This window comes from Moschus berezovskii, chromosome 8, assembly GCF_049115385.1.
Source record: "Moschus berezovskii isolate FMDL1 chromosome 8, NW_MosBer_1.0, whole genome shotgun sequence".
Classification (NCBI taxonomy): domain Eukaryota; kingdom Metazoa; phylum Chordata; class Mammalia; order Artiodactyla; family Moschidae; genus Moschus; species Moschus berezovskii.
Window position 1 is genome coordinate 106,163,840 of NC_142467.1, and position 25,356 is coordinate 106,189,195.

The following is a 25,356-nucleotide window of genomic DNA, read 5'->3' on the forward strand; positions in this document are numbered from 1 at the left end:
GCGAAGTTCAGCTCCATGCTTTATGAACGAGACACACCCTGACCAAAGTAGTTCAGGAAGCTAAAAATAAAGGGACAGGCACAGATGTAGCAGACAGATAGAAACGGCATAGAACGCAGCTGCAGTTTTGATGTGTGAGAGGGAGGGCTGGGGCCTCTGAACATTGTGTGATGAAGATTCACCATCATGCTAGAATCCTCAGTTTACTCTCAAGATAGAGTCATTGTCAGTATCTCTGCAACACAGTGGCTGCGTTTACAAAGCAGAAATTATAAAAGGTCCTGGGAGAAACAGATGAAAACATCACATAAGGCTCCTTGAGTAGACAGCAAATAGACAGGGCTGCAAGATGCCGAGACCTCACATTTAGGCAGATCTTTTGGCCATATCACAAACCCTTCACTCCATTATGAGAATAAATCTTAAGTATTTGTGGAAGTAGTCATCCCTATGTCAAGTCACAGAGAAAGCATCTTAGAGCTTCCAAAAGTAGAAATACTATCATCAGTTCTCTTTATAATACCGTAAAACTGGAATTAATTTTTAAGGCCCTTTCATATGGAAATTTTGTTTTAAAGAAAAAGAAACCTCTGTTAACTCATAGATGAAAGGGGAATCTCTCGTGTCTGACTCATTGTGACCCTGTGGACTATAGCCCGCCAGGCTCCTCTGTCTATGGAATTCCCCAGTTAAGGATACTGGAGTGGGTTGCCATTTCCTTCTCTAGGGGATCTTGCTAACCCAGGGATCGAACCTGCATCTCCTGTGTCTCTTGCATTGGCAGGCAGATTCACTGTTGCTGAGCCATCAGGGGAGCCCATAAACCAAAATTATAGATATTCTAAAAACCATTAATTGAAACTGCATAGTATCAGAATCCGTGGGATGTATTTAAAGCAGTGACAGCAGGACAATTCATAGCCATAAATACTTTATGTCCATAAATAGGAATAAATGAAAGTAAATGAATTAACATCCCAACTCAAAAACCTGAGAAAAAGAACCAAGTACACCGCAAAGAGAGTGAAGTATTAGTTGCTCAGTCCTGTCTTACTCTGTGACCCCATGGACTATAGCCTGCAGGCTCCTCCGACCATGGGAACTCTCCAGGCATGCATACTGGAGTGGGTCACCTTTCCCTTCTCCAGGGGATCTTCCCGACCCAGGGATCAAACCCAGGTCTCCTGCATTGCAGGCAGATTCTTTACCGTCTGAGCCATCGGGGAAGCCCAAAGAGAATGGTTTGGGTGTCAAATGGAGACAACGAGCCCTCGGGAATTCATCAGTTCCTCCAATATCGTTGGTGCAATAAGAACCAAGCAAGACCCTCCCCCGTCAAAGCTTAATTTGTTCTTTATTCTTTCTGTAATCTAGCACGTGGTTTCATTTATAACCTAACCAAAATTGAGTGAAATACGAGGTACAAGAACTTGTTTCATACTTGGTCTCTTTTTTTCCCTAAGATTCCATAACCCTGCCTCCCCACCACCCACTCCCTGGCCCAGTTCACCATGGAACTTCAGCCCCTGGTAAGAATCTGTCCATTTCAAAGGGCCTCGTCCTGGGTCCAGTAACCTTTGGTGTGTTTTTCAGTATTTCTGTCCACATCTGTGGCTGACAGTCAGTGCCCTTCCAGAGTCTGTTAGGAGCTGGAGTCAGTGTCATGTCCCACCAGCACTCGACTGTCTCCATGCCCGCCATCTGCCCATCTGTCCCTGCAGCCGGCAGCTAGCTAGAGGGAGCCTGCTGGGTATCCCAAGCCCCGTGGGCAACAGGGAAAGAACAGAACCCAAGCTAAAGCTGAGTGTCAGCCGGGCCCTAGAAACCCTCCACTTCCTCATCTGTGAGTCGAGGAGCGTGAGGTTGGGGGTGATCCGTCTACTGCCTGCTCTGCACCCACAGGCCTGGTGAGCCTGCCGCTGTCACCTCATGGGCTGACCTGGTAGCTGGGGGTCCAGTCTTCTGCCCCACAGCCGCCGCCTCTCACCATCACTGCCACCCACTGCCCGCTGCCACCCCTTTCTCAGCCATGCCACGCAGCGCGGGGTCTTGGTTTCCAGGCCAGGGGTCAAACCCTCGCCTCTTGGCACAGGGAGGTCTCCCACTGTCATCTTGTCCTCACCCTCCCTGGCCCATCTCCCCCCACCCAGTCCCTGCGCAGCAGCAGCAGCAGCAGCAGCAGCGCTGTGGGAGTCACATTTGCCTTGCTTCTCCTTCCCCACCTCCCGCCCCCTCCACTCCCGTCCTCCAGGGGCAGGCTTTTCTGTCCCCGCCCACGCAGCCCCTCTGAGCCTGAGGCTCCGCCCCTTCTGCCCGCCATACTTCCTGGTCCCGCCTCTCTGAGAGGACACCAGTCAGCTCAGGCGACTCAGGCCCTCTCATGTGCATCTTGAATGTCAGTGTTGACGTCCTCTCCCTGCTTCAGCACTGCCCTGGCCCCTTTTGGAAGAAGGAGGCGTTTAACCAAGACCCCCTAGAACAGTGGCTGACACGCCTTTCCTGTAAAGGGTCCAAGTGTCAGTGTTTTCTCTGCCCGGAGCAGTTTCCCCCAGCACAACTCAACCCTGCCACAGTCCAGAAGCAGACACAGACTGCCTGTAAACAGACATGAATGTGCTCCAGCAGAACCTTATTCATGGTTGTTGAAAGTTGAATTTCCTATCACTTTCATGTGTGGGAATGTACTCTTTTGATTTTTTCAAGTGTTTCAAAATGTAACAACTGGGACTTCCCTGGCTATCCAGTGGTTAAGACTTCACACCTCCAGTGCTGCGGGCACAGGTTCAATCCCTGGTCGGGGAACTAATGCCACATGCCAAGCAGTGTGGTAAAAAAAAAAAACCAAAAATGTGACTACCATTTGTAGCTCGCACACCACACAAAAACAGGTGGCTGGCCATAATTTGCTGACCCTGGTAGAGGTCCATGTCTAAGCCTGACCCCCCGCCCATTCCTGAGCATCACATAGGCATCCTCCCCATGGCCACGCGCATTTGTGTGCAGGTCATCTGTGACTGCTTCACGCTCCACCAGCAACCCCAATACTTACTAGCTGGCCCTTCACAGAACAAGTTGGCCCGCCTCTGGTTCACCCAGAGGTCGCCTTTCATCCTCGAACAACCTGAGAAGGCAGGGGTTTACCCCTTCACTTTACAGAAGAGGAACTTGAAACTCATAAGCAGCAAACTCATCTGTCCCTCTTGTCACATCTCCTGAGCCTGGGACCACAAGGACCTGCTGGAATTCCCTGTCGACATGGAGCTGTTCTCCTGGGCTCCTCACCAGAGGCAGCCCTCCACTCCACACCCCTGGGGGCGTTATTTTCCCGGCATTTCCACACAGGAAAGCCCCAGGCTGACTGCATGTCCCCCCGGGGCTGTTTGCTCAGCAGACTCAGCGGAGCACATTTCCTGGGCGCCCGGGTCCAGGGGCCGTGGGACGCCTCCCAGGTCTCCTTCTGCGGACGTGACAGTCGCTTGTGTCCCCAGACAGACACGATCACGTAGAAAGTTACGCCTGGAACTTTCCAACTTTTTCCAGTTGGAAAAACAACTGGAGTTCCAGGGCTACTTCCCGGTGACTCTCGGGTGTTGCTCTCTGCACCCCCAACCACGGCTATAACAAGAGGGTGAGTGGAAGCCAGTCTGTCTTTCAGCCCTGCCTTTAGGCTTCACGGTAGCCTAGTATTTCCTTGAGTTGTCTTACCTTTCACAGCCTCTCCTTGCACCACCGGTCACTCCTCTGTCTTGGTGTGTGACCTGGACCAGACACAAGAGACTTGGAAATTCTGTGTGGAGTGGCTCATGGTATCAGGGTGAGGAACAGAGGCTCTGCCCCGACCTGGTATTGCAGGGGACGGGGCAACATCAAGGTCATGAGAGGCAGTGGGAAGCCTCCAGGAAGTCCAGAGGCGGTGACATCCCAACCTCAGCCAAGGTGAACGCACGAAACGTCCCTGTCGGAGCCCCACCAGGGAGGGGATCTCTGAGACTAGAATGGAGCCAGGCATACGGCCACCAACCAGTGCATTGTTGTCAAGTGAATGAATGAAACCACGTGTATAAAAGCACCACGTACACTTCAGAAGGGGCCAGGGGAGGGGTCCCCATGGCTAGATCAGAAAACAAAGCCAGCCCCACAACCAAGATGAATTCACTACAGCGATCAAAGATAGTCACAGGTATATCTGGGGGCAGTGGAATTACCCCAGTTCAGGCCACCTCTGCCTGGCTGGAAGGACCACCACCCTGCAAGGGTGAGGCTGGGAACTTCTCTCCAGGGGAAACCCTCCCCCCACCCCCGACTTGAGACTCACCTATCAACACAGGAGATAGTAAACATGCTTGCCTTTGTGATCTCATTCCATGGGGCTTTTCACTTTTGAAATCTGAAAGCAAAACACTGTTTGCCTAATGCAATCCGTCGAAGCTTGTCTGGTTTTCGTGTGGGATGTACAGAGGCCAGATGTGAACTTGGGGCTGGGGCATCTGCCTGCCTGGTTGCCAGACCTTGGGTGAGCTGTCTCTAGCCAGGGCAGGCAGACACCCCCAAAAGTCCCAGGTCTGCTTGCCTGGCTCCCAGCACCAAGAACCAGTCTGGACCAGGGTCTGAGGGGTAACAGCCAAGGGGTGGGCTCACAGTAGAGGCCCTGGGTTTCAGCCCCCAGCCACGTCACCCACCTGTTCTTGGACTTCAAGGAGGTCAGCTGACCTCTCTGCTCCTGTTTCGTCATCAGAAACTGGGAAGGCCAAGTCTGTCCCTTAGGGGAATTCAAGCAAAAGAAAGAGTCACAAGTCCGTAGCAAGCCTGGCATGTGGCTGGCACATACCACAGGCGATTCCTTAATGTTACATCGCCATTCTTCCTAAAATATTGACCATGCATTCCAACAGAGAGAAGACCCACCCTCTTGAGATAGCAAACACACTTTCTAGAAATTTCTGGCTACGTCAGCTGCTCAACCGTAGATATCGTTGGTTTAAAAATCCTCGTTCAGGCATTTCCCTGGCAGTCCAGTGGTTAAGACTCCATACTTCCACTGCAGGGGTCATATGTTCAATCCGTGGTCGGGGAACTGTTAATAAGATCCCACATGCTGGGCAGCATGGCCAAAAATTTAGAAGAAGAAAAAAAATTAATAAAAAAAACCTTTTTGAATCTCTCAAAAGAAGAACCTCAAAGACAAGAGCAATTAGAAGACAGCCAGACTTCCCCTAGCTGTCAGCATCCCTGGCAAGGGTGGAGATGGCTACCTGGGGAGCAGAAGGTCAGAGAAGGCCAGGGTGCTCCTGCTTTGTTCATTAAAGCCTAGAAACCATGACTAGAGGTGGGGTTGAATTAATGGATCCTCTCTTTATGGTTTTTTTCCTTTTATTGGGTAAACTTTTAGCATGGTTCTATATGTTTTTTTCAAAGCATATACTTTATATTAGAAACATGTCTTTTATAGAACTTCTCTGGTGGTCCAGTGGTTAAGATTCCACACTCCCAGGGGGGCACGAGTTCGATCCCTGGTCAGGGAACTAAGATCCTGCATGCAGCACAGCATGGCCAAAAGAAAAGACATAAAGGAGGAAAAAAAAAAAAAGGAAAAAGAAACATGCCTTTTATATTATAAAGGGAGGGGAAGCAGCATTTCTGATAAAGTAGAGTCCTCTCCCAAATAGCGTTTCGCCAGGGCTGTGGTTTGTCTGGCGTGCCTGGAAGACAGCACAAGCTTGTGGCCACCCCCGCCCCGGAGCCAGCTCACATCGCATAACGCCTGGCACCCGGGTCCCACTTCCTCCCTCCCCTTTATCTCCAGTCCCACATGATCTACCGGGCACACCAAACACCCTTGTGCTTGGAGGCCTTGCACACCCCTGGCCAGCCCTGGGAACAGCTAAACAATAGCTCCCCTCGCTTCGGGTGCCAGGCCAGCATTTCCTCCTCCTCCGACGGACGTATAATAGCACCAACCGGATATTTTTAGATCAGCTTTGAAAAGTCGCAGTGTGTTGAGACCGCATACCAGACGCATGAGGTCACCGCGCTGGTAATCGCAGAACCAGAGAGCTGGTCCCAAAGACATCCCCTCTGGTCCCCAGGATGCTGGGCCTGGATGTTTCCTTAAAACTCACCAGAGACTTGTCCCACATTCATAAGGGACCACCGTGGCTCCTCTGGGGGGAAATGTGCATTTCTGAGGTGTCTGTGTGGCAGGCCTTGAACCCAGCCACCGCGGCGACTCAGGACTTGCCCCTGGAGGGGTGTCACTCGGGGTCAGGCACCCCCTCGCCATCTGTTTGTAGTTAGGACAGGCAGCACTTTGCGTGCTCGCTTGTGGGAGCTCATTTTATCACAAAGCAGGTCTGTCCTCAGCTCAGACACCACCCTGCAGGGTCTGGAAGGAAAGGAGGAGACGGATCTGCTGTCAGTTTTTCCCAGCGCCGTGGCTCAAGAGCCCGTGGGGTTTACCCCAAAGGCTGAACATAAGGGAAATAGGTTAAAACCTGGATAGACAGTTTTCTTCACCAGGGGGCCCATCAGGGCCTGCAGCACACGTGGGGGCCTTTGTTACTAAAGAGGGAGCCCCAACCTGCTCCTGCAAACACCTTTTACCTTCATCTGTGCTTCTCAACCCCCAGCAATTTGACTCTCGCTGGGGACTTTTTTTTTTCTTATTTATTTGACTGCATCACGGCAGAGGATGAGATGATTAGATAGCATCACTGACTTGATGGACTTGAATCTGAGCAAATTCCAGGAGATAGTGAAGGACAGGGAAGCCTGGTGTGCTGCAGTCCATGGGGTCGCAAAGAGTCAGACACAGCTCAGCAGCTGAATAACAAATCAGGTCTTAGTTGCATCATGTGAAATCTTCCATTGCGGCACACGGACTCTATAGCTGTGTCCCTTGGGCATCAGTAGTTGTGGCACGTAGGCTCCAGAGCCCTCAGGCTCAGTAGTTGCAGGGTTAGTTGCTCTGAGGCATGTGAGATCTCAGATCCCCAACCAGGGATTAAACCCTCACCCCAAGGCAGATGCTTAACTCCTGGACCACCAGACAAGTCCCTGTGGGGATTTCTGGGGTTGTCCCACATGCTGCCGGCCTCTGGCGGGTAGAGACCAGGGATGACCTCGATACCCTATCGTGCACAGGACAGCCCTACCCCAGAGAGTGAACCCTCCCCAAGTGTCAGCAGTGCCAAGGCCGGGAACCCTGCACTGGGTTCCACAGACAATCGGGAGGGCAGAGCAGATGGAGGCCTGGGCACCAGCAGCTGGCCTAAAGCTCAGTCACATACATCCAGACCCTGTGAAGAAGAGAAGGGAGCTCTGTGGCTGCTATCTGATTCTGGAAAGCACCTCGTCAGGCTAGATTCCACTACCACAAGGCCAGGTGAAGACCCCTCCCCTCAAAGTGCCCCCCTACCCTGCAAGTTAGTCTCTCAGTCGTGTCTGACTCGACTCTTGGGGACCCCGTGGTCAGTAGGCCACCAGGCTTCTCTGTCCATGGAATTTCCCAGGCAAGAAGACTGGAGTTGGTTGCCATTCCCTCTGCTAGGGGCTCTTCCCTACCCAGGGATTGAACTCCCGTCTCCTGAATTGCAGACAGATTCTTTACTGTCTGAGCCCTGAAGGTACCCTGTTTACAATCAGGCCTGGTTTCCTCCCTGGGACCTCCTCTCCCTCAATCACTCCTCCCCTGCTTGGCAGTCTGGCAGTTGGTTCAGGCTTTACAGCGAGGCCCGGTTCTGGGGTCTGGAGCCCCAGGGGCAGCAGGGCAGGAAGTCACGCATCCCATGACCTTGTCAGCCGGGAGCATGACTGGTGCATGAGCCCATCGGGGGCTGCTGCCCTGATTGCAAGCTCCACTGAATGGAGCCATTTTCTGAGGAAGTGTCCCTGGCTTTCCAGCAGATGCTTTTCTACAGGACTTCTGCCTCCAGGCGTTGAGTCAGAAGTTCATCAGTGATGGACCTGCATCCATCCTGCCTGCAGAAAGAGCGCTTGGAGAAAATCCAAACTCCTCTCGGTGTCTCCCTGAGAGCCTGGCCACCTCTCTCCACCCTGCCCTTGTGCTCCACCCCACCAGACCTGCAGATGCACACCCCACCCCACAGCAGACCTTGGCTGTGGCCTTCCCACCTCCTCCCAGCTGTGGCCTCCCTGCTGGGCTCAGCCTCCTCAAACGGGAACAGCGTGAGCCTGACACCTTTCTCGCTGTCGCCAAGCTTCCCTTTCCTCGTGTGACACACCCCCCGCATCGCTGCCTCTCTTCCCTCCTCTGCCCAGCCTTGCCACCCTCACTTCTTTCGGCCCGTCACCCCCTGAAACTGGGACCAGCACTCCCCAGCTACTCCTCCTGCCCCAAGTTCCTCCAGGACTCCACCAAGCCCTCCCCTTGTCTGGGTACCACGTGGGAAAGAGGTGACGCCAGAAAGCTGAGCGGGGGACAGGGGCTGTTCTCTTGCTTTCATCTGGATAGTGGTCCTGTGGGAGACCCCAGGGGGCACTGCCAAGCCCTGGGCTCTGAGCACCGCGCACACTTTCTCTGTGTATTGGGAATGTAGCCCCAGTTCATCCTCAACGTGGCTGGACCACAGAAGCATCATGCCGAGTGAAAGAAGCCAGACACGAAAGGCCACCTAGTGTGTGCCCCCACTTAATGTGAAATGTCCAGACCAGGCAAATAAACCCCGAGAGACAGAAAGCAGATTGGTGGTGACCAGGGGCTGGGGGAGGGGCCTGGGGAGTAACTGCTGAGGAGGATGGGTCTCCTTTTGGGGCGATGGAAATGTTCTGGAACTAAACAGAGGTGATGGTTGGACAGCATTGTGAATGTACTGCATGCCAGTGAAGTGTTTACTTTTAAAACTTAGTTTTATGTTATGTCACTTTGACCCTAATTTAAAAAAAAAAAAAAATTGCTGTCAACCAGCTTGTCATGCAGTGGTATTGCAAGACCCTCCAGGAGGGGACATGTCCTCACGTCTGCTCCCTCACAAGCAGGCTGGCAGCTGGCCTGGAGCCGGTATCAACCCAGCGCCCAGCAAACTCCTTCTGGAAAATAAATATTCTGGATAGTAAATATTTTCTGGCTTTGCAGGCCAGATGGTCTCTGTCATAGCTCCCTACCGTCACAGCACAAAGACAGTGGCAGATGATCAGTAAATGAACAGGCCTGGCTGTGTGCCAGGACACTTCATTTGTGGATGCTGAAACTTGAATAGGATTTTTACATGGCAGGAAATATTACTTTTCTTGGGTTTTTTGGGTTTTTTTTTAAACCATTTACAAATGTAGAAACCACTCTTGGCTCACAGGCAGTACAAAAACATACAGTGGACTGGATTTGACCACAGGCCAGAGTTTGCTACATGAACAGTTATTACTGAAAAAAAATTCCTACAATTGGTGTTTCCAATGTCCAGGACTTAGAACGTGAGCCCCTCCTACACCTCAACACAGAGGTCAAGCGCAAGCCCGTGAGATGTGTGGGAAGCCCCTGTGGCTCAGTGGCAAAGAATCTGCCTGCCAATGTGGGAGCCGCAGGAGACGTGGGTTCAATCCCTGTGTCGGGCAGGTCCCTCGGAGAAAATGACAACCCACTCCAGTATTCTTGCCCAAAGAATCCCATGGACAGAGGAACCTGGTGGCTACAGTCCATGGGGACACAAAGAGTCAGATGCGACTGAGCGTGCACACACACCCTTGGGATGCGCTGGGGCTGCCTACCTGTGTGTTCTACAGGTGTCACCTGGAGTCTGTGAGTGGCTTCCAGTGAGCCATGATCCACAAGGCCCTGAGGGAGCCTCCAGGCTGAGTCCTGTAGAAATTTCATCCTCACAATCTGAAAACCTGCTTCTGTTTTCCTCGCAGGCTTTTGGAAATGCTAAAACAGCCCACAACAACAATTCCAGCCGATTTGGGAAATTCATCCAGGTCAACTATCTGGAGAGTGGCATCGTGAGAGGGTGAGTCAGCTGGTGCCCATGCTGTGCATTCCACCATCGGTCTGGGGTCCTGGGCTTCCCTGCAGCAGGGACCCAGGACTGAGCCAGCAGGGAACTGAATGCTGAAATCATAATCTTGCGGGCATTTGTGAATCATGCAGGGAAACGAGTGTGATTTTCAGTCATTGATATGAAAGTCTGGGAGGTGGCAGGAAGTGTGGGTGGGAGAGGGGGCGGCACCTTCATAACCAAACCTACTTGCCGCGGGGCATCACCTAGGGCATTGAGGCACCCACTAAGTTAAGTACAATGAGCTAGAGTTCCTAGCATGGTGGGATTTGCCAACAGCAGACGAGGGCACACCAACCTATTTCCTGATCTTGATGTTTCTAATTCCGTGGGTCTAGGAAGAGTTGATGTGGACTCTGGCATTTGCCAAATGTGCCCCTTTAGCTGGAAGGAGACATGATGCTAGGTAGCAAAGTAAAGCAGTTGTCCAGGGAAGTGCTGAAAGTAGGTCGGTGAGCGGGATGGAGGGAGGGAGGGACGGGACGTAGACTGATGGATGGATTCCAGGGTGGGTGGATGGATAGAAGGAAGGGTAGGTTCGTGGATGGATGGATAGATTGATTGGTGGATAGTAGGTTCATGGATGGATGGCTACAAGAATGGACGGGTAGGTTTTTAGATGGATGGATGATGGATGGGTAGATTCATGGACAGATGGATGGATAGAAGGATGGGTGCATAGATTCATGGATGGATGGATGGAATTACTGGTAGAGAATAGATGAGAGGATGAATATGTAGACTGATAGATTTGGATGGGTAGGTTTGTGGATGGATGGATAGATTGATGGATAGTAGGTTCATGGTTGGGTGGATAGATTCATAGATGGATGGATGATGGGTGGGTAGGTTGATGGATGAACGGATAGAAGGATGGATTTGATTCATGGATGGATGGATGGGATCATTGGTAGATTGGATTCATAAATGAGTATATAGACTGATGGGTGGTTTGGATGGCTAGATGGATGAGGAGATAAATGAGTTCATGGGTGGTAGCTGGATTGTGAAGTTGACTGCCAGGCAGAAGTTAAAACAGATTTACATTTTGTGCCAGAAATGTGAGTTCCTTAGGTGAAGGTACAGTTACTTCAACTAAACATGCAACTTTGAAATTGTGTTCCAAAAAAAACAAAAAAGAAATTGTGTTTATTTGTATTCTGTGCAATGTTATGCTAATAAAAATACCTGGCAGCCTTATGCAATGAGTTAATGTTACAAGGAATTATCTATTTTATCATACTGTGATTTCCGCAGTTAATACTGTAGGATTTTTTTCCTCTAAAATGTATGTTCTGGGTAGTTTCAAGTAGTTAAAAAAATAATAGTCGTGACTTAATACTGCATAGTGTTTTGGATTTTTGTTTAATATGCAAAGGTATTATGAACCATAAAACTATTTCACAGTGGGGAAAAAAAAAAAGACATTTTGGCACAGTCCAGTGCCTGGTGACTTAAAGGAACCCTTCCTGCTCCACATTCAGGTGTGAGGGTCCACAGTGGTTGTGGGATTTGCAAAGGCTCCAGGTGATGCTCTGAGCAGTAGAATAAGAATCCTTAAATGCTAAATGTGGGGAGATCCAAGCAACAGGCCCACGGAGGCCGCAAGAAGTCTCATGTGTTTCAGGGAGGGAGAGGTCCTCCAGGAGAATTGATTTCAAAATATCTAGGTTCTTCTGTCCATCTAAATCTGACTGGGACTTCCCCATTGGTCCAGTGGTTTTAAGACTCCATGCTTCCACTGGAGGGGGACGGGTCCAATCCCCAGTCAGGGAAGGAAGATCCTACATGCCTCACGGTGTGGCCAAAAAAATAAGCCTAAACCTGACTGATGATCATCTCAATTGATGGTGCATGTTCAAGACAAGGACAGGAATGTTTTCTTCCCAAATCCTTCAACCTCTGGCTTTTTTCCTTTTTCCCTCTGCCCAGGCTCTTAAGTGATGTCGCTAAAGGCAACATCTCTGGCCCCTCAGCCCCTCAGGGACACTCAAGAGTGGGCAGTTCTCCCCATGGCCCCCGCCTTCCCTGGGCTGTCCAATAGTCCCTTCCCAACTGCTACTGGGCCCAGCTTGGTCTCTGCATGGGCAGAGCCACTCTCCTGCCCCCACTTGCCTCACAGGTCTCAGCCCTTTCTCCAGAAAGACCTTCACTCTTTATTTTATTCTATTCTATCCCACTCTTCTGTGCTTCGAGGCTTATGGGATCTTAATTCCCCAATCAGGAGTTGAACCCGGGCCACAGCAGTTAAATCACAGAGTCCTAACCAGTGGACTGCCAGGGAATTCCCCCTCGCTCCTTATTTTAAATCTGGTTTTTTCCCATGGGTCCCAATTGTATCTGCCACATTGCAGAGCCTCTGACTAGCAGGGGAAGCCCATGGTATCTTACTAAGTAGAAGACGCAGAAACAAACTGTTTTTAGTTCCAGCAGCTCCCTTGGGAGCAGAGACACCAAGAGGCTGCCTCACGTTTTCCTGGGTCCCAGACTGGCTCTGCAGTCCAGAGGCCAGAGCCTTTGCTGCCAGTGGGGGCCTCGATGCCCCTGTTCTCCCCCGAGATCAGTCCTTCCTGTGCTCTTCATTTCATGTCCCATGGATGCTGAAACAGAGTATCACAGCCCAGTCAGCACACAACGGTAAGAGCGCAAAACAATTATTCTCTAGTGGTTCTGGAGGCCAGAAGTCCAAGATCACGGTGTGGGAAGGGCCGTGCTCCCTCCAGAGGCTCTAGACGAGGATCCCTCCTGGCCTCTTCCAGCTTCCGGGGGCCCCAGGTACCCTTGGCTTGTAGCCCTATCACCCCAGTCTTTGCTTCAGTCTCCACGCGGTCTTCTCCCCTGAATTTCTCTATGATCTTCTCTTCTGTCTTCTGGGATACTTGTCCTTGGATTTAGGGCCCATCTGGACCATGGAGGAGGATCTCATCTCTAGAAAAAAATGGTGAGAGTGTTAGTCGCTCAGTTGTATCCAACTCTTGCAACCCTATGGACTGTAACGTGCCTGGCTTTTCTGTCACTGGGATTTCCCAGGCAAGAATACTGCAGTGGGTTGCCATTTCCTTCTCCAGAAGATCTTTCCCACCCAAGGATCGAACCCGGGTCTCCTGCACTGGGGACAGATTCTTTACCAGCTGAGCCCCCAAGGAAACCCCATCTCCAGGTCCTTCACTTAATTCCATCTGCAAAAGTGTTTTTTCAGAATCATAGTCACACATTCCAGGTGGACATGTCTTTTGGGAACCACCGTTTGGCCCAGCACATCAGCAGGGCTGGCTCTCAGCTAACCAGCCAGCCTGCCCTGCCCACCTCGGCTCTTGTCAGGCTCAGGGCAGCTGTGGTCCTGGGTTGCTGGATCTCATAGATCAGCGGCAGAGTCCTATCTGTGGCCTCAAATTCAGGAAAGGAGGTCCTGCCTCAGCCCTTGACGGTGGCCTGCCCATGCTGGGTGGAAGGAGGTGCACTTCCTGTCCAGGGAGTGGCTGTCACCAGCTTGCAGGGAGCAGGCCCAGACCCCGTTCTGCTTTTGGGCAGGTGACACTTTTTGATGCTGCTTCCGGACGAGGCCAAGGGTCAAGGGCAGTCCACGCCTCCCCCCAGTTCCCCAATTTGCAAGGCCTCGTGTTCCTGTGGACTCAAGGGCTCAGTGCGGAGGGGATCCCTGGCTGTGTGCAAGATCACCCCTGTAGGGGCCCAGGCTTCATGAGTAATCACCAAAGGCTGTGGCCCATCAGGTGACAGCTTGGTGCCCCTGAGGGGTCACTGTCCTTGCCCATGTGGCAAGACAGCACAGAGATTTGGCCACAGATTGAGATGGAAACATGAGTTTAGGACCAGAGGCAGCCTCCCTGCCCAGGAAAATAGAACTGCTGAGAACTGTAAGTTACTAGTCAGAGGAAGGAATGGAAGGAAATAGGAGTTTGAAAGAAGAGAGGACACGCGCTTGCTGAGCCTTTGGAAACCCACCCATGCGGGGTGTGTGCGCATGCATCCATTCAGTGTGTGTGCACGCTTGCGCAAGGCTGCAGCCAGAAGACTGCCGTCCTGGAGACAGTCTGGAAGCATTCAGCAGGCCTGGGGCCAGGGCCCTAATCCCCAGCTCCCTCTTCTGTATTACGGGATGGACTCAGATGAGGGTGACCTGCAGAACTGTACAGCTCACATACTTGGTGACAGCAATTCCCATGAAAGTCGGGTTCTCACCAGGCCACCCGCCTCCTGTGGGGTCCTGGACAGCACATTAACACCTCATCCATCAGTGGGAGCCACAGTGCCCCTCCCGGAGGGCATTTAAATCCAGTGTATTTGATCTCAGCAAAACAGTGCCTAGAACCTCGCAATAAAGCTCCAAGAAATGTCTGATGTCTCTATTAGCATTGAGGGTGTGGCTGTGTGAGTACCTCATTCCTGCCCCAGGACCAACACAGCCTCAGGGACCCGGGCCCAGCAAATGTCTGTCAAGTGATAAACAGATAAAAAAAATGTGTGTCTAGACAAGTAGACTATTGTGCCGATTCTCTCAGTCGTGCCTGAGTCTTTGCCACCCCATGGATAATCTACCAGACTCCTCTGTCCATGGGATTCTTCAGGCAAGAATACTGGAGTGGGTTGCCATTTCTTCCTCCAGGGGATCCTCCTCACCCAAGGATTGAACCCACGCCTCCTGCATTGGCAGGCAGATTGTTTACCACTGAGCTACCTGGGAAGCCCTGTAGACTCTTACTTAGCCATAAAGAAGAATGAAGTTCTGATACATGCTCCCAAGTGGCTGAATCTCAGAACCATTGAGTTGAGTGAAAGAAAGCAGATTCAGTATCCAACTGACCCTTGAACAAGGCAGGGGTTAGTCAGAAATCTGCAGATAATTTCGAATCGGCCCTGTATATCCGAGGTTTCTCCAGTTCCACAGTTCCTTCATATCTGTGGTTCCATGTTCATGGATTCAACCAACCGCAGATCATGTAGGACTATGGCATTTGCTATTGAAGAAAATATCCACCTGTAAGTGGATCCACAGTTCAAACCTGTATTATTCAAGAGTTAACTATACATACTAAATGAATGTTTGGTTTTTGGGGGTTTTTTTTAATTCTAGAAAATCCAAAGTAGTCTTTAATGGGGTTGGTCCGAGGCTGCCCGGGGGTGGGTGGCAGGGAGGACTGACAGAGGCCCCAGGGAGTCTTCTTGGGGTTATGGGTGTGTTCGTTGTCTCGGTCGCGGTGGTGGGCTCTCGGGGATTTACAAGTCACAGCTCATGCAGTCACACACGTATCTGTTGTGCATCAGCTCTACCTACTAAAGCTGGTTTGGAAAATTACGTAGAGATTATGGAAGGACCCAGTGAAAAATTCATCTGGGTGCATGCTTTTGAGGATGTATAGTTGATCATAGATCAGTCATCAGTAAAGCTGTTTTAAGAAGAATCGAAAAGTGAATCCATTATGTTGTATATCGATTTTCAATTGAAGAAACACTTCATGGCTGGGGAGCTAGTGGAAGCAGGGTTCAACCTTCCAGTGTTATTCGTGAGTACATGGATCTAATCACTTCAATTCCTGCCTCCTGGGGGGCCGTCCCAAGTGATGCCAGGTTGGGCTTCCATACAGCTGTCAGCCCACATCTGGTGTGTAGGGCAGAAGTGGCCAGCCCAGGTCCCTTATTTTTATAGATTGTAGTAGTAGGGTGAGGTGCCTTTATGACAGTAGTATTTACCTTAAGAATGAAAATGTATTTACGACATTTAGGTTGCTTGTTTACGACATTCAGCGCTATCACCCTTTCGTCCCTGTGCTTACCTTGGGTCCAAGGTTGTCAATCTGCAGCTGGCTTTACGATGGTCATGAATCATTCTTGTTCTTCAGGGAAACAACATTAACGTGTAACACTTGGTTCTTCTTTTTCTGCTTGATGACAGAGCGGTTGTTGAAAAGTACCTGCTTGAAAAGTCTCGCCTGGTCTCTCAGGAGAAGGATGAGAGGTAGGGGTATATTTCCTTGGTGATCCCTGATGTCTGCCTTCTTCCCTATGAAGGAGAGAAGCAGATGTCCTGAGATGGGGAATATCTACAGGAGGCCCTGATGGATCTCCTGGGAGCGTGAGCGTTGCCACCTTCTCCTGCTTATTTTTGTGCCTCCCTGGGGCTTTTCCCTGGAGTAGGTGCTCGGGTGTCTGCTGAAATGTGGTCAGATTAGCAGCATCTCTGGTCCGCCATTGAGTGAGAGATGCCCACCCCCTGAGGAATCTGTTCACCGGAGAAGCTCTTGGTTTGATTTTTGGAGTTTGTGTGTTGTTTTTTTTTTTTTAAAAAAAGATCATAAGAATCGACTTATTGTCTCCAATTTGTACATAATCGAGGTGCTTTTTCCTCCCTGGCCTGGTCTCCAAGCAGTATTAGTAGTGGTTTGAAGAGTAGCTATCGCTCGGCCTCCAAAAACAACTTTTTCCTCCTAATTTTGACCTACAGGAACTACCACGTGTTTTATTATTTGTTACTTGGCGTCAGCGAGGAAGAGCGTCGGGAATTTCAGCTCAAGCAGCCTGAAGATTATTTCTACCTCAACCAGGTAAACAGCCTCAAGCCCCAACCACAAACGCGGCCTCTGTTCCCCACGGGCTGTTTACGCTCTGCCAGGGGGTCAGAGGCCGTCCGCCTTGGCCCTCTCCAGACCCCAAACCAGCTCCAAGGAGGCCCAGCGTGGGGCGGCATAAAGGAGCCCATTCATTCCCTGCTTCCCCAGCCCTGCCCCATCGGTTCCAGCCAAAATCATCCTCACTTGCCACCCGCCCCAGTCCAGAAGTACCCAGAGCACTGCCGACCTTGTTTTTCAGCATAACTTGAAGATCGAAGATGGAGAGGACCTGAAGCATGACTTTGAAAGACTCAAGCAGGCCATGGAGATGGTGGGCTTCCTTCCTGCCACCAAGAAGCAGTAAGTGGGTGGGCCCAGCCAGGCACCTCCCCCTACCTGGAGTTCCCAGTCACTCAGAGATCTGACCCACCCCTGGTAGGAACCTTACCAAGGAGAGTAGCCTGAGGAGTGACAGAGGACTGTCACTATTAGCCACTGGGAGATGCCAGTTAAAACCACAGGGCGGGGCTTCCCTGGTGGCCCAGGAGCTAAGACTCTGCACGCTCCCTTGGCAGGGGGCCCCAGTTTGGTCCCCGGTTGGGGAACTAGATCCCGCATGCTACTACCAAGACCAAGTGCAGCCAAGTAAATAAATATTAAAAAAAAAAAAAACAGGGCTTTTCAAAGGTCATTATTTAAAAATCCTTTTCTTTTTTTTTTTGACCACACCCTCGCAGCTTGTGAGATCTTAGTTCCCGGACCAGAAATCAAACCTGGGCCCTCAGCAGTCAAAGCATGGAGTTTTAACCACTGGACCACCAGGGAATTCCTTTGTCATTTAAAAATCTTAATTTCTTCATTAACAGACTAATTAACATATTTTATTAATTAGCAGAAGAGCTACACTATCTCAGTAGAGGCAGGAAAAAAAATAAAATAAGAGAAAACTTACTCAGGTGTATTTACCCAAAACAAAAAAAACCACAAGACTTTTGCCCAACAATGTAGGTATACTTCACGTTACAGAGCCATACGCTTAAAAATGGCCAAGAAAGCAAATTTTATATGATGTGTCTTTGACCACAATTAAAAATTATTTTAATTCTTCAAAACCACTCAGAGCCTTCTCCACACCTTCCCGGGTGACCAGGACACCCAGAGGGGACGCCTCTGCCTGGCATGCTGCCAGGGGGACACCATGGGCCAACCCCTGTGGACAGCCACTGGGCAGCTTTTACTGCCAGTGCATGTACACAACCAAACGTATACACACGCTTGGCCAGAGACAGGAAGGCACACAGCAACCTCGTCTATAACAGCCCCCAACCCCAGGAAACCCTCCCAAATGCCCACCAACCAGAGAGTAAATAAATCAGCACATTACAGTATATCCCTGCAGGAGTCGGCACACTTTCTGGGGACAGATAGCAAATGTTTTTCAGCTTCACGGGCCACACAATCTCTGTGGCATGTTCTTTTCATTCTGTTCTCTTCACGACCCTTTAAAAGCTTAAGAACCATCCTCAGCTCAGGGGCTATGCAGAAAAAGGCCCCAGTTGGCCAGGTACCAGCCCTGCACAGCAGTGGTTCTCACTGGGGTCCTGATTTTGCTCCCAGGGGACACCTGGCCTTGCCTGATGACACTTTTGAGTGTCACACTGCAGGTGTGGTCAGAAGGGCCAAGGGGGTAGAAGCCAGGTACCAGCAGTGCCAAGGCTGAGAAGTGGCAGCATTAAGGATAAAGAATGTGGAAACTTCCCTTGGGAGTCCAGTGGTTAGGACTCCACTGCACGGGATCCAGTTTCTGTCCCTGATTGGGGAACTGACATCCCACATGCCATGCAGCTTGGCCAGAACAAAAGAAAAATACATCAGTAAATCTTTTCCAAAAAAAAAAAAAGAATAAACAGTGCTACATGCAGTAACACACATGACTCCCCCACCTTACACCTTTTCAATGACAGGCCGGATGTAAGTACACGTGATTTCACCAAAGTCGCGTTCACAGATGGTGTTAGATGTCAGGACAGCAGTTTCTCTTTGGAAGCTAGGGAGGGTCCAGGGCCTGAAATGTTGTTCTATTTTTTGGTCTGGGTGCCAGTCACAAGCATCTCTACATTTGGTGACACTTCATCAAACTCAACACTTGGGGACGAACTCCCTGGCGGTCCAGTGGTTAAGACTGTACACTTCAAATGCAGGGAATGCAGGTTCAATTCCTGGTTGGGTGACTAAAATCACATATGCCTCACAGCGTGGCAGAAAAAGAATAACAACTACACTTGGGGAACTGTGTGCATTTTGTTGTTGTTGTTGGTATGCATGTGATGCCTCCATAAGAAAATTTTAAGGTCTCCCAACACCACTACCACCAAAAAAACAATAGAGCTATGTGCCTCCAAAGTCCTGTTTCACAGAGAGTCGCCAGCAGAGGAGTGGACATCTTTCGGATTGCACGTGTTCTGACTGGAATGGCTGGTTTTACGAATATAGCCCAGGTCGCTGGAAACTTGAGCCCAGCTCACTGGAAGCTTCTGCTGCCCCGAGACTGGGGAAGTGCCGCGACCTCGGCTCCTTCTCTCCCGCAGGATTTTTTCCATCCTCTCAGCCATCCTGTACCTAGGCAACGTCACTTACAAGAAGAGAGCCTCAGGCCGGGATGAAGGCCTGGAGGTTGGGCCCCCCGAGGCGCTGGACACGCTGTCACAGCTCCTGAAGGTACTGCCCCGTGTCCTCAGCTACAGCAGCCGCTCACCGAGGCCCAGACTCCCTGCACTGGCTGAGCCTCTGTCAGCTGGGGCCTGTCTGCCTGCTTCCTCCCCCGCCATCTCTGCCGTGTCCCTTCCTTATTTCTTGTCTTTTTTTAATCGAGCTCTGATTGACATACGACATGATTTTAGCTTCAGACGGACAGCGTAAATGATTCAGCTATCTGTATTATATGTTGCCAGATGGCCACCACAAGAAGTCTAGTTAATGTTTGTCACCCTCGGTGGCTATGGGATTTTTTTTCTCTTGTGATGAGAACTTCTAAGATCTACTGTCTCAGCAGCTTTCACTTATGCAATACGGTCATATTAGCCGGTCGCCATGCTGTACACTGCATTCTCATGACATTTTATAACCGAAAGTTTGTGCCTTTGAACCCCCTTCACACATTTCACCCATCCTCCATTCCTGGCAGCCACCAGTCTGTTCTCTGTATCTATGAGTCTGGGAGGTTTGAAGGTTGTTTTTTTCTTGGTTTTTTTTTTTTAATTCCACATGTAAGGAAGATCATACAATATGTCTTTGTCTGACATATCCGTTAACATAATACCCTCAAGGTCCGTCCCCTCATTTCCTTGTTTTTTTTTTAATTGAAATATAGCTGATTTACAGTGTTGTGTCACTTTCAGGTGTACAACAAAGTGATTCAGTTCTACATATATTCTTTTTCAGATCCTTTTTCGTTATAGGATATTGAGTATAGTTCCCTGTGCTGTATGCTATGCTGTTGATTATTTTATTTATAATAATGTGTATACTTTAATCCTAAGCTCCTAATTATGCCTCTCCCTACCCTTGCCCCTTTGGTAACCATAAGTTTATTTTCTGTGTCTGTGGATCTATTGCATTTCTGTTGTGTACATAAGTACATTTGCATCGTTTTCTAAAGGTTCTGCGTATAAGCAGTATCATACGGTATTTGTCTGACTTATTTCACTTAACATAATACCCTCCAGGACCATCCCTTCTTCATCTCCTTTTATTTTTTTTAATTGAAATATAGTCATTTTACAATGTTGTGTTGCTTTCAGGTGTAGAACAAAAGGATTCAGTTCTGTATATATTCTTTTATAAGTTACTACAAGATACTGAATGTAGTTCCCTGTGCTATACGCTATATAGTTGATTGTCTGTTTTATATATGTGTGTATACTCTAATCCCAAGCTCCTAATTTATCCTTCTCTCTACCTCTCCCCCTTTGATAACCATAAGTTTGTTTTCTATGTCGGTGATTCTGTTTCTGTTTCGTAAATATGTTCATTTGCACGTTGTTTAAAGAATCCGCAGATAAGCGATGTCATGCAGTATTTGTCTTTCTCTGCCTGACTTACTTCACTTAGTATGATCGTCTCTGCGTCTCTCCTTGTTGCTGCAAATGGCGTTTTTTCCTTCTTTTTATGGCAGAGTAGTGTTCCATGACGGAGAAGGCAATGGCAAGCCACTCCAGTACTATTGCCTAGAAAATCCCATGGATGGAGGAGCCTGGTAGGCTGCAGTCCGTGGGGTCGCTAAGGGTCGGACACAACTGAGTGACTTCACTTTCACTTTCACACATTGGAGAAGGAAATGGCAACCCACTCCAGTGTTCTTGCCTGGAGAATCCCAGGGATGGGGGGAGCCTGGTGGGCTTCCGTCTATGGGGTCACACAGAATCGGACAGGACTGAAGTGACTTAGCAGCAGCAGCAGTGTTCTATGAATATTCATACCACATTACCTTTACCCATTTTCACCTGTTGGTGGACATTTAGGTTGTCCCGTGTCTTGGCTATTGCAAATAGTGCTGTTGTGAACCCTGGGGTGCAGTTATCTTTGTGACCCATCTTCCTTCTGGGAAGGGCCATCTCCCATCTCAGCCCCTCACTGGAATGGCCCATCAGAGTATTTTATATATTTATATAACTAAATCAGTTTGCTGTATCCCTGAAACTAACATAGTGTTGTAAATCAACTATGATTTCAAAAAAAAAAAACATTTGATCAGCAAGGTCACTTTGTGGTTGGACCATCCCCTGTCCACTTGTCCTCAACCCCAGGAGCAGTGGGCAATGTCTGGAGTCATTTGGGGGGGTACTAGTGTCATCTGGTGGATAGAGGATTTTAACAGAATGCACAGGACAGCCCCCACACAAAGAAGTAGTATTAGTCATTCAGTCATGTCCGACTCTGCGACCCCATGGACCATATCCCACCAGGCTCCTCTGTCCATGGAATTTTCCAGGCAAGAATACTAGAGTGGGTTGCCATTCCGTTCTCCAGGGGATCTTCCCAACCCGGGGATCGAACCTGGGTCTTTACCATCTGAGCCACTGGGGAAGCTCAAAGAAGAACCCATCCCCAAATGCCTGTGATGCCGAGACTGTTTTCTGAACGAGTGTTCCATTTGTCGCTCTTTGAAGTACGCCTGCATGCAGGAGCCCCAGCTCCTGTTGTGCTCATGGGAATGAGTGAGTACATCTGCCAGGAGATGGAGACAGCTCCCCTGGCCCAACTCTTGCCTGCCCATGGACGGGGCTTGGCAGTCAGGGAGGAGCAGTCTCCTCGCTTCGCCTTCCACCCAGACCAGGAAACCACTCCAGCAGCGACAGCTATAAACACAGGCAGCACCTGGGCCAGAGGGCTGCAGTGACACCCAGCCCTGTGTGACCACAGGCTAGGCCATCGAGCAAGCCTGTGGGTGTGAACATTCTGAGGCACACCAGTGTCCCACACGCTGTGGTTGGCAGCCCTGAGGGTGGGCTCTGGGCCCGCTTCCTGGCCCAGCTGCCGGGGGGGGGTCCTTTTCCGCTCTCCTCAGGCCTTGCCTCAGTGACACACGGATGTAGTCAACAAGCTCTCCAGCTTTTCTCTCCTCTTTTTTTTTTTTAAGTTTTTATTTATTTATTTTTAATTGAAGCATACAGTTGGCTTACAGTGTTGTGTTTCTGGTATAAAGTGATTCGTATTTGTGTGTGTATGAATATATATCTACATATGGGCTTCCCTGGTGGCTCAGCTGGTAAAGAATCCGCCTACAATGCGGGAGACCCTGCTTAGATTCCTGGGTCAGGAAGATCCCCTGGAGAAGGAATAGGTTATCCACTCCAGTATTTTTGGGTTGCCCTGGTGGCTCAGACCGTGAAGAATCTGCCTGCAATGTGAGAGACCTAGGTTCAATCCCTGGGTTGGAAACATCCCTTGGAGGAGGGCATGGCAACCCACTCCAGTATTCTTGCCTGGAGAATCCCCATGGACAGAGGAACCTGGTGGGCTACAGTCCATGGAGTCACAGAAGAGTCAGACATGACTTAGTGACCAAACAACAGCAGCAACAACATATGTGCATATGTTCTTTTTTAAATTCTTTTCCATTATAGGTTATTACAGGATATTAAATTCCCTGTGCTATACAGTAGGACCTTGTTGTTTATATATTTTATATACATTAAATGTATCTGTTAATCCTAAACTCCTAATTTGTCCCTCCCCACCCCTCTTCCTCCTTGACCTTGAAACAGGTGAAGCGAGAAATCTTAGTGGAAGTTCTGACCAAAAGAAAAACAGTGACCTCCAATGACAAACTCATCCTTCCATATAGTCTCAGCGAGGTGAGTGCTGCCCTGGGTTCTCATGAGGTCCCCACCCAAAAACATGGGTGCTCAGGGTGGGGATAGGGAGAGCCTTCAGAAATAGCTGGCATGGGTGGTCATTTTCCTGCCCCTAATTTGACCTCCCTCATGGCTCAGATGGTCAAGAATCCACCTGCCAATGCAGGAGACTCAGGAGGCACTGGTTCTATCCCTGGGTCAGAAAGATCCCTTGGAGAAGGATATGGTAACCCACTCCAGTGTTCTTGCCTGGGAAATTCCATGGACAGATGAGCCTATTGGGCTACAGTCCTTGAGGTCGCAAAAGAGTCGGAAACAACTGAGCATTTAACAGCACAGTTTGACAGAGGAGAACCTTGGAAGCTCAAACCAGCCTATATAGCTCAAGGGGCAGAGCTTGAGCCACGTGTGATGGTCTCTATGTCGAGCTGTTTAGTGGGCATGCTGGTTCTCACCAGCAGAGGACAGCCACCTGCAACTTGCAAGCCAAACCCAGCCCACTTCCTGCTTCTGTCAATAAAACTTTATTGGCACTTGACCACAACCATTCATGCACATGATGATCTGCTGCAGTGGCAGAGCTGTCCAGCAAAGCTGATCATGTTGACTCACGGGCCCTTGCCTGAGAAAGCTTGCTGACCCCTGGGTTAGAGCGTGACCTTTACAACTGTTGTGCGGGTCCCTACATGTTGATAAGACGCCTCTCTCTAGCCTTTGCCCCGGTCTCAGTGTTTTCTCTGTGGCATGTTTTTCTTGGTTTTTATACCTCTAGACTTGCAGGTCAGGGAACATCAGGAAAGTACCTAGCCACGGGGGCAGGGGGGGATTTTTAGCTCGTGGGAGAAGCTACTCAAGCATCTAAAATGGATACCTAGACAGTTGGAGCCCCTGTGGGCAAAGGTGCTCAGCCTTAGTACTTGACAGGTGCCATAAATCACTGGAGCCCACAGCACAGCTGCTCCCCAGGGGCACTGAGCTGAGCAAGGGAGATAAAGGCCAGGTACAGGGCAGCATCCTCCACAGCTCCATTTCCACAAAACCAGAGGACCTCGTTATCTAGATCTCGATAGCAGGCTAAGTAAGTCCTGTCACAGCTTAGATGTGAGAGCATACAAAGAAGGAATTTCTTGTAGGTAAATTAGACCCCAACGAGCCTTTTCAAAAAATTGTAAAGATCAGTCACCGCTTTTAGGCACACAGTGGCCTGGCCCATGGTGCTCCCAGAACCGCAGGGGTTGAACCCAGCCCAACCTCCTGGTTTATTCTCCCTCAGCACCCTCCCTGAGCCCATGTCCCCACCCCAGCATGCCCAGGGTCCTCTGAGGAGCAGGCCGTCCCATGAGAAAGACTTGACCAAACCCCAGGCTGCCGGGTCAGGGCTTCATGCTCTGGTGTGCAAGGGCGTCCAAGCTAACAGGATGGCAGGCAAAGTGAGAAGGGGAGGTATCAGAGGAGCTGAGTGTTTCAAGTCACCATCTCAACCTCCCCGTGCACAGACCTCGGGGACCCACCTTGCCAAGGTGTGACGCCCCCGCAAACTCTGTGCCCACAGGCCATCACCGCCCGTGACTCCATGGCCAAGTCACTGTACAGTGCGCTGTTTGATTGGATCGTGCTGCGGATCAACCACGCTCTCCTCAACAAGAAGGACATGGAAGAGTCTGTCTCGGTGAGGGCCAAACCTCCTCGGCTGGCAACCTCGGCTGACCCTGGCTGCAGTCGGTCAGGCGTGAGGCCAGTTTCTACTCTCAGCAGCCCCAGGGAACCAACAGGATGCGGTTCTCAGGGCCCAGTGCAGAAAAAACAGGGGACTCTGGGACTTTCCTGTTGGTCCAGTGGTTAAGACTCTCCACTTCCACTTCAGGTGGCATGGGTTCAATCCCTGGTCGGGGAACTAAGATCCTGCAGGCCACACAGTGCAGCCCCAAACAGAAGTCAAAAACACAGGGCTCTTTGTTTAGTATTACAGGTTGTATCTCCTCAGTGTTATGTGCCAGCCTGGATGGGAGGGGTGTGGAGGAGAGAAGGATACAGGTGTATGTGTGGCTGAGTCCCTTCACTGTTCGCTTGAAACTATCACAACATTGTTAATTGGCTGTACCCCAATACAAAATAAAAACTTTAACGTTTGAAAAAAGACTGTTACAGGTTCTAAGACCCTTACCATCAGACATGTTGCTCCCAAGGGAGTACTCACCAGTAATAACCATTCTCTCCATCTCCCCCAGTGCCTGTCTATTGGAGTCCTCGACATCTTTGGGTTTGAAGACTTTGAGAGGAATAGTTTTGAGCAGTTCTGCATCAACTACGCCAACGAGCAGCTCCAGTATTACTTCAATCAGCACATTTTCAAGCTAGAGCAGGTAAGGAATACCGGCTTATTCACACATCCAGTCCTAGGAGGAAGGGAATGAGCCAGAACCGGGA

At 50.0% G+C, this 25,356-nt stretch overlaps 1 protein-coding gene across 9 annotated transcripts in view; it reads left to right on the forward strand.

Moving 5' to 3' along the window:
• Positions 1-25,356, forward strand: part of MYO9B (myosin IXB) — a 108,351-nt gene that overhangs the window by 41,271 nt on the left and 41,724 nt on the right. For all 9 annotated transcript variants that reach the window (XM_088839153.1, XM_055428655.2, XM_088839155.1 and 6 more), the window contains exons 3-10: positions 9,865-9,959; positions 15,919-15,981; positions 16,468-16,567; positions 16,833-16,933; positions 19,162-19,291; positions 22,840-22,929; positions 24,482-24,598; positions 25,158-25,292. In XM_088839153.1, the coding sequence (XP_088695279.1) occupies positions 9,865-9,959; positions 15,919-15,981; positions 16,468-16,567; positions 16,833-16,933; positions 19,162-19,291; positions 22,840-22,929; positions 24,482-24,598; positions 25,158-25,292 (831 nt within the window). The remainder of the gene's footprint in view (positions 1-9,864; positions 9,960-15,918; positions 15,982-16,467; positions 16,568-16,832; positions 16,934-19,161; positions 19,292-22,839; positions 22,930-24,481; positions 24,599-25,157; positions 25,293-25,356) is intronic.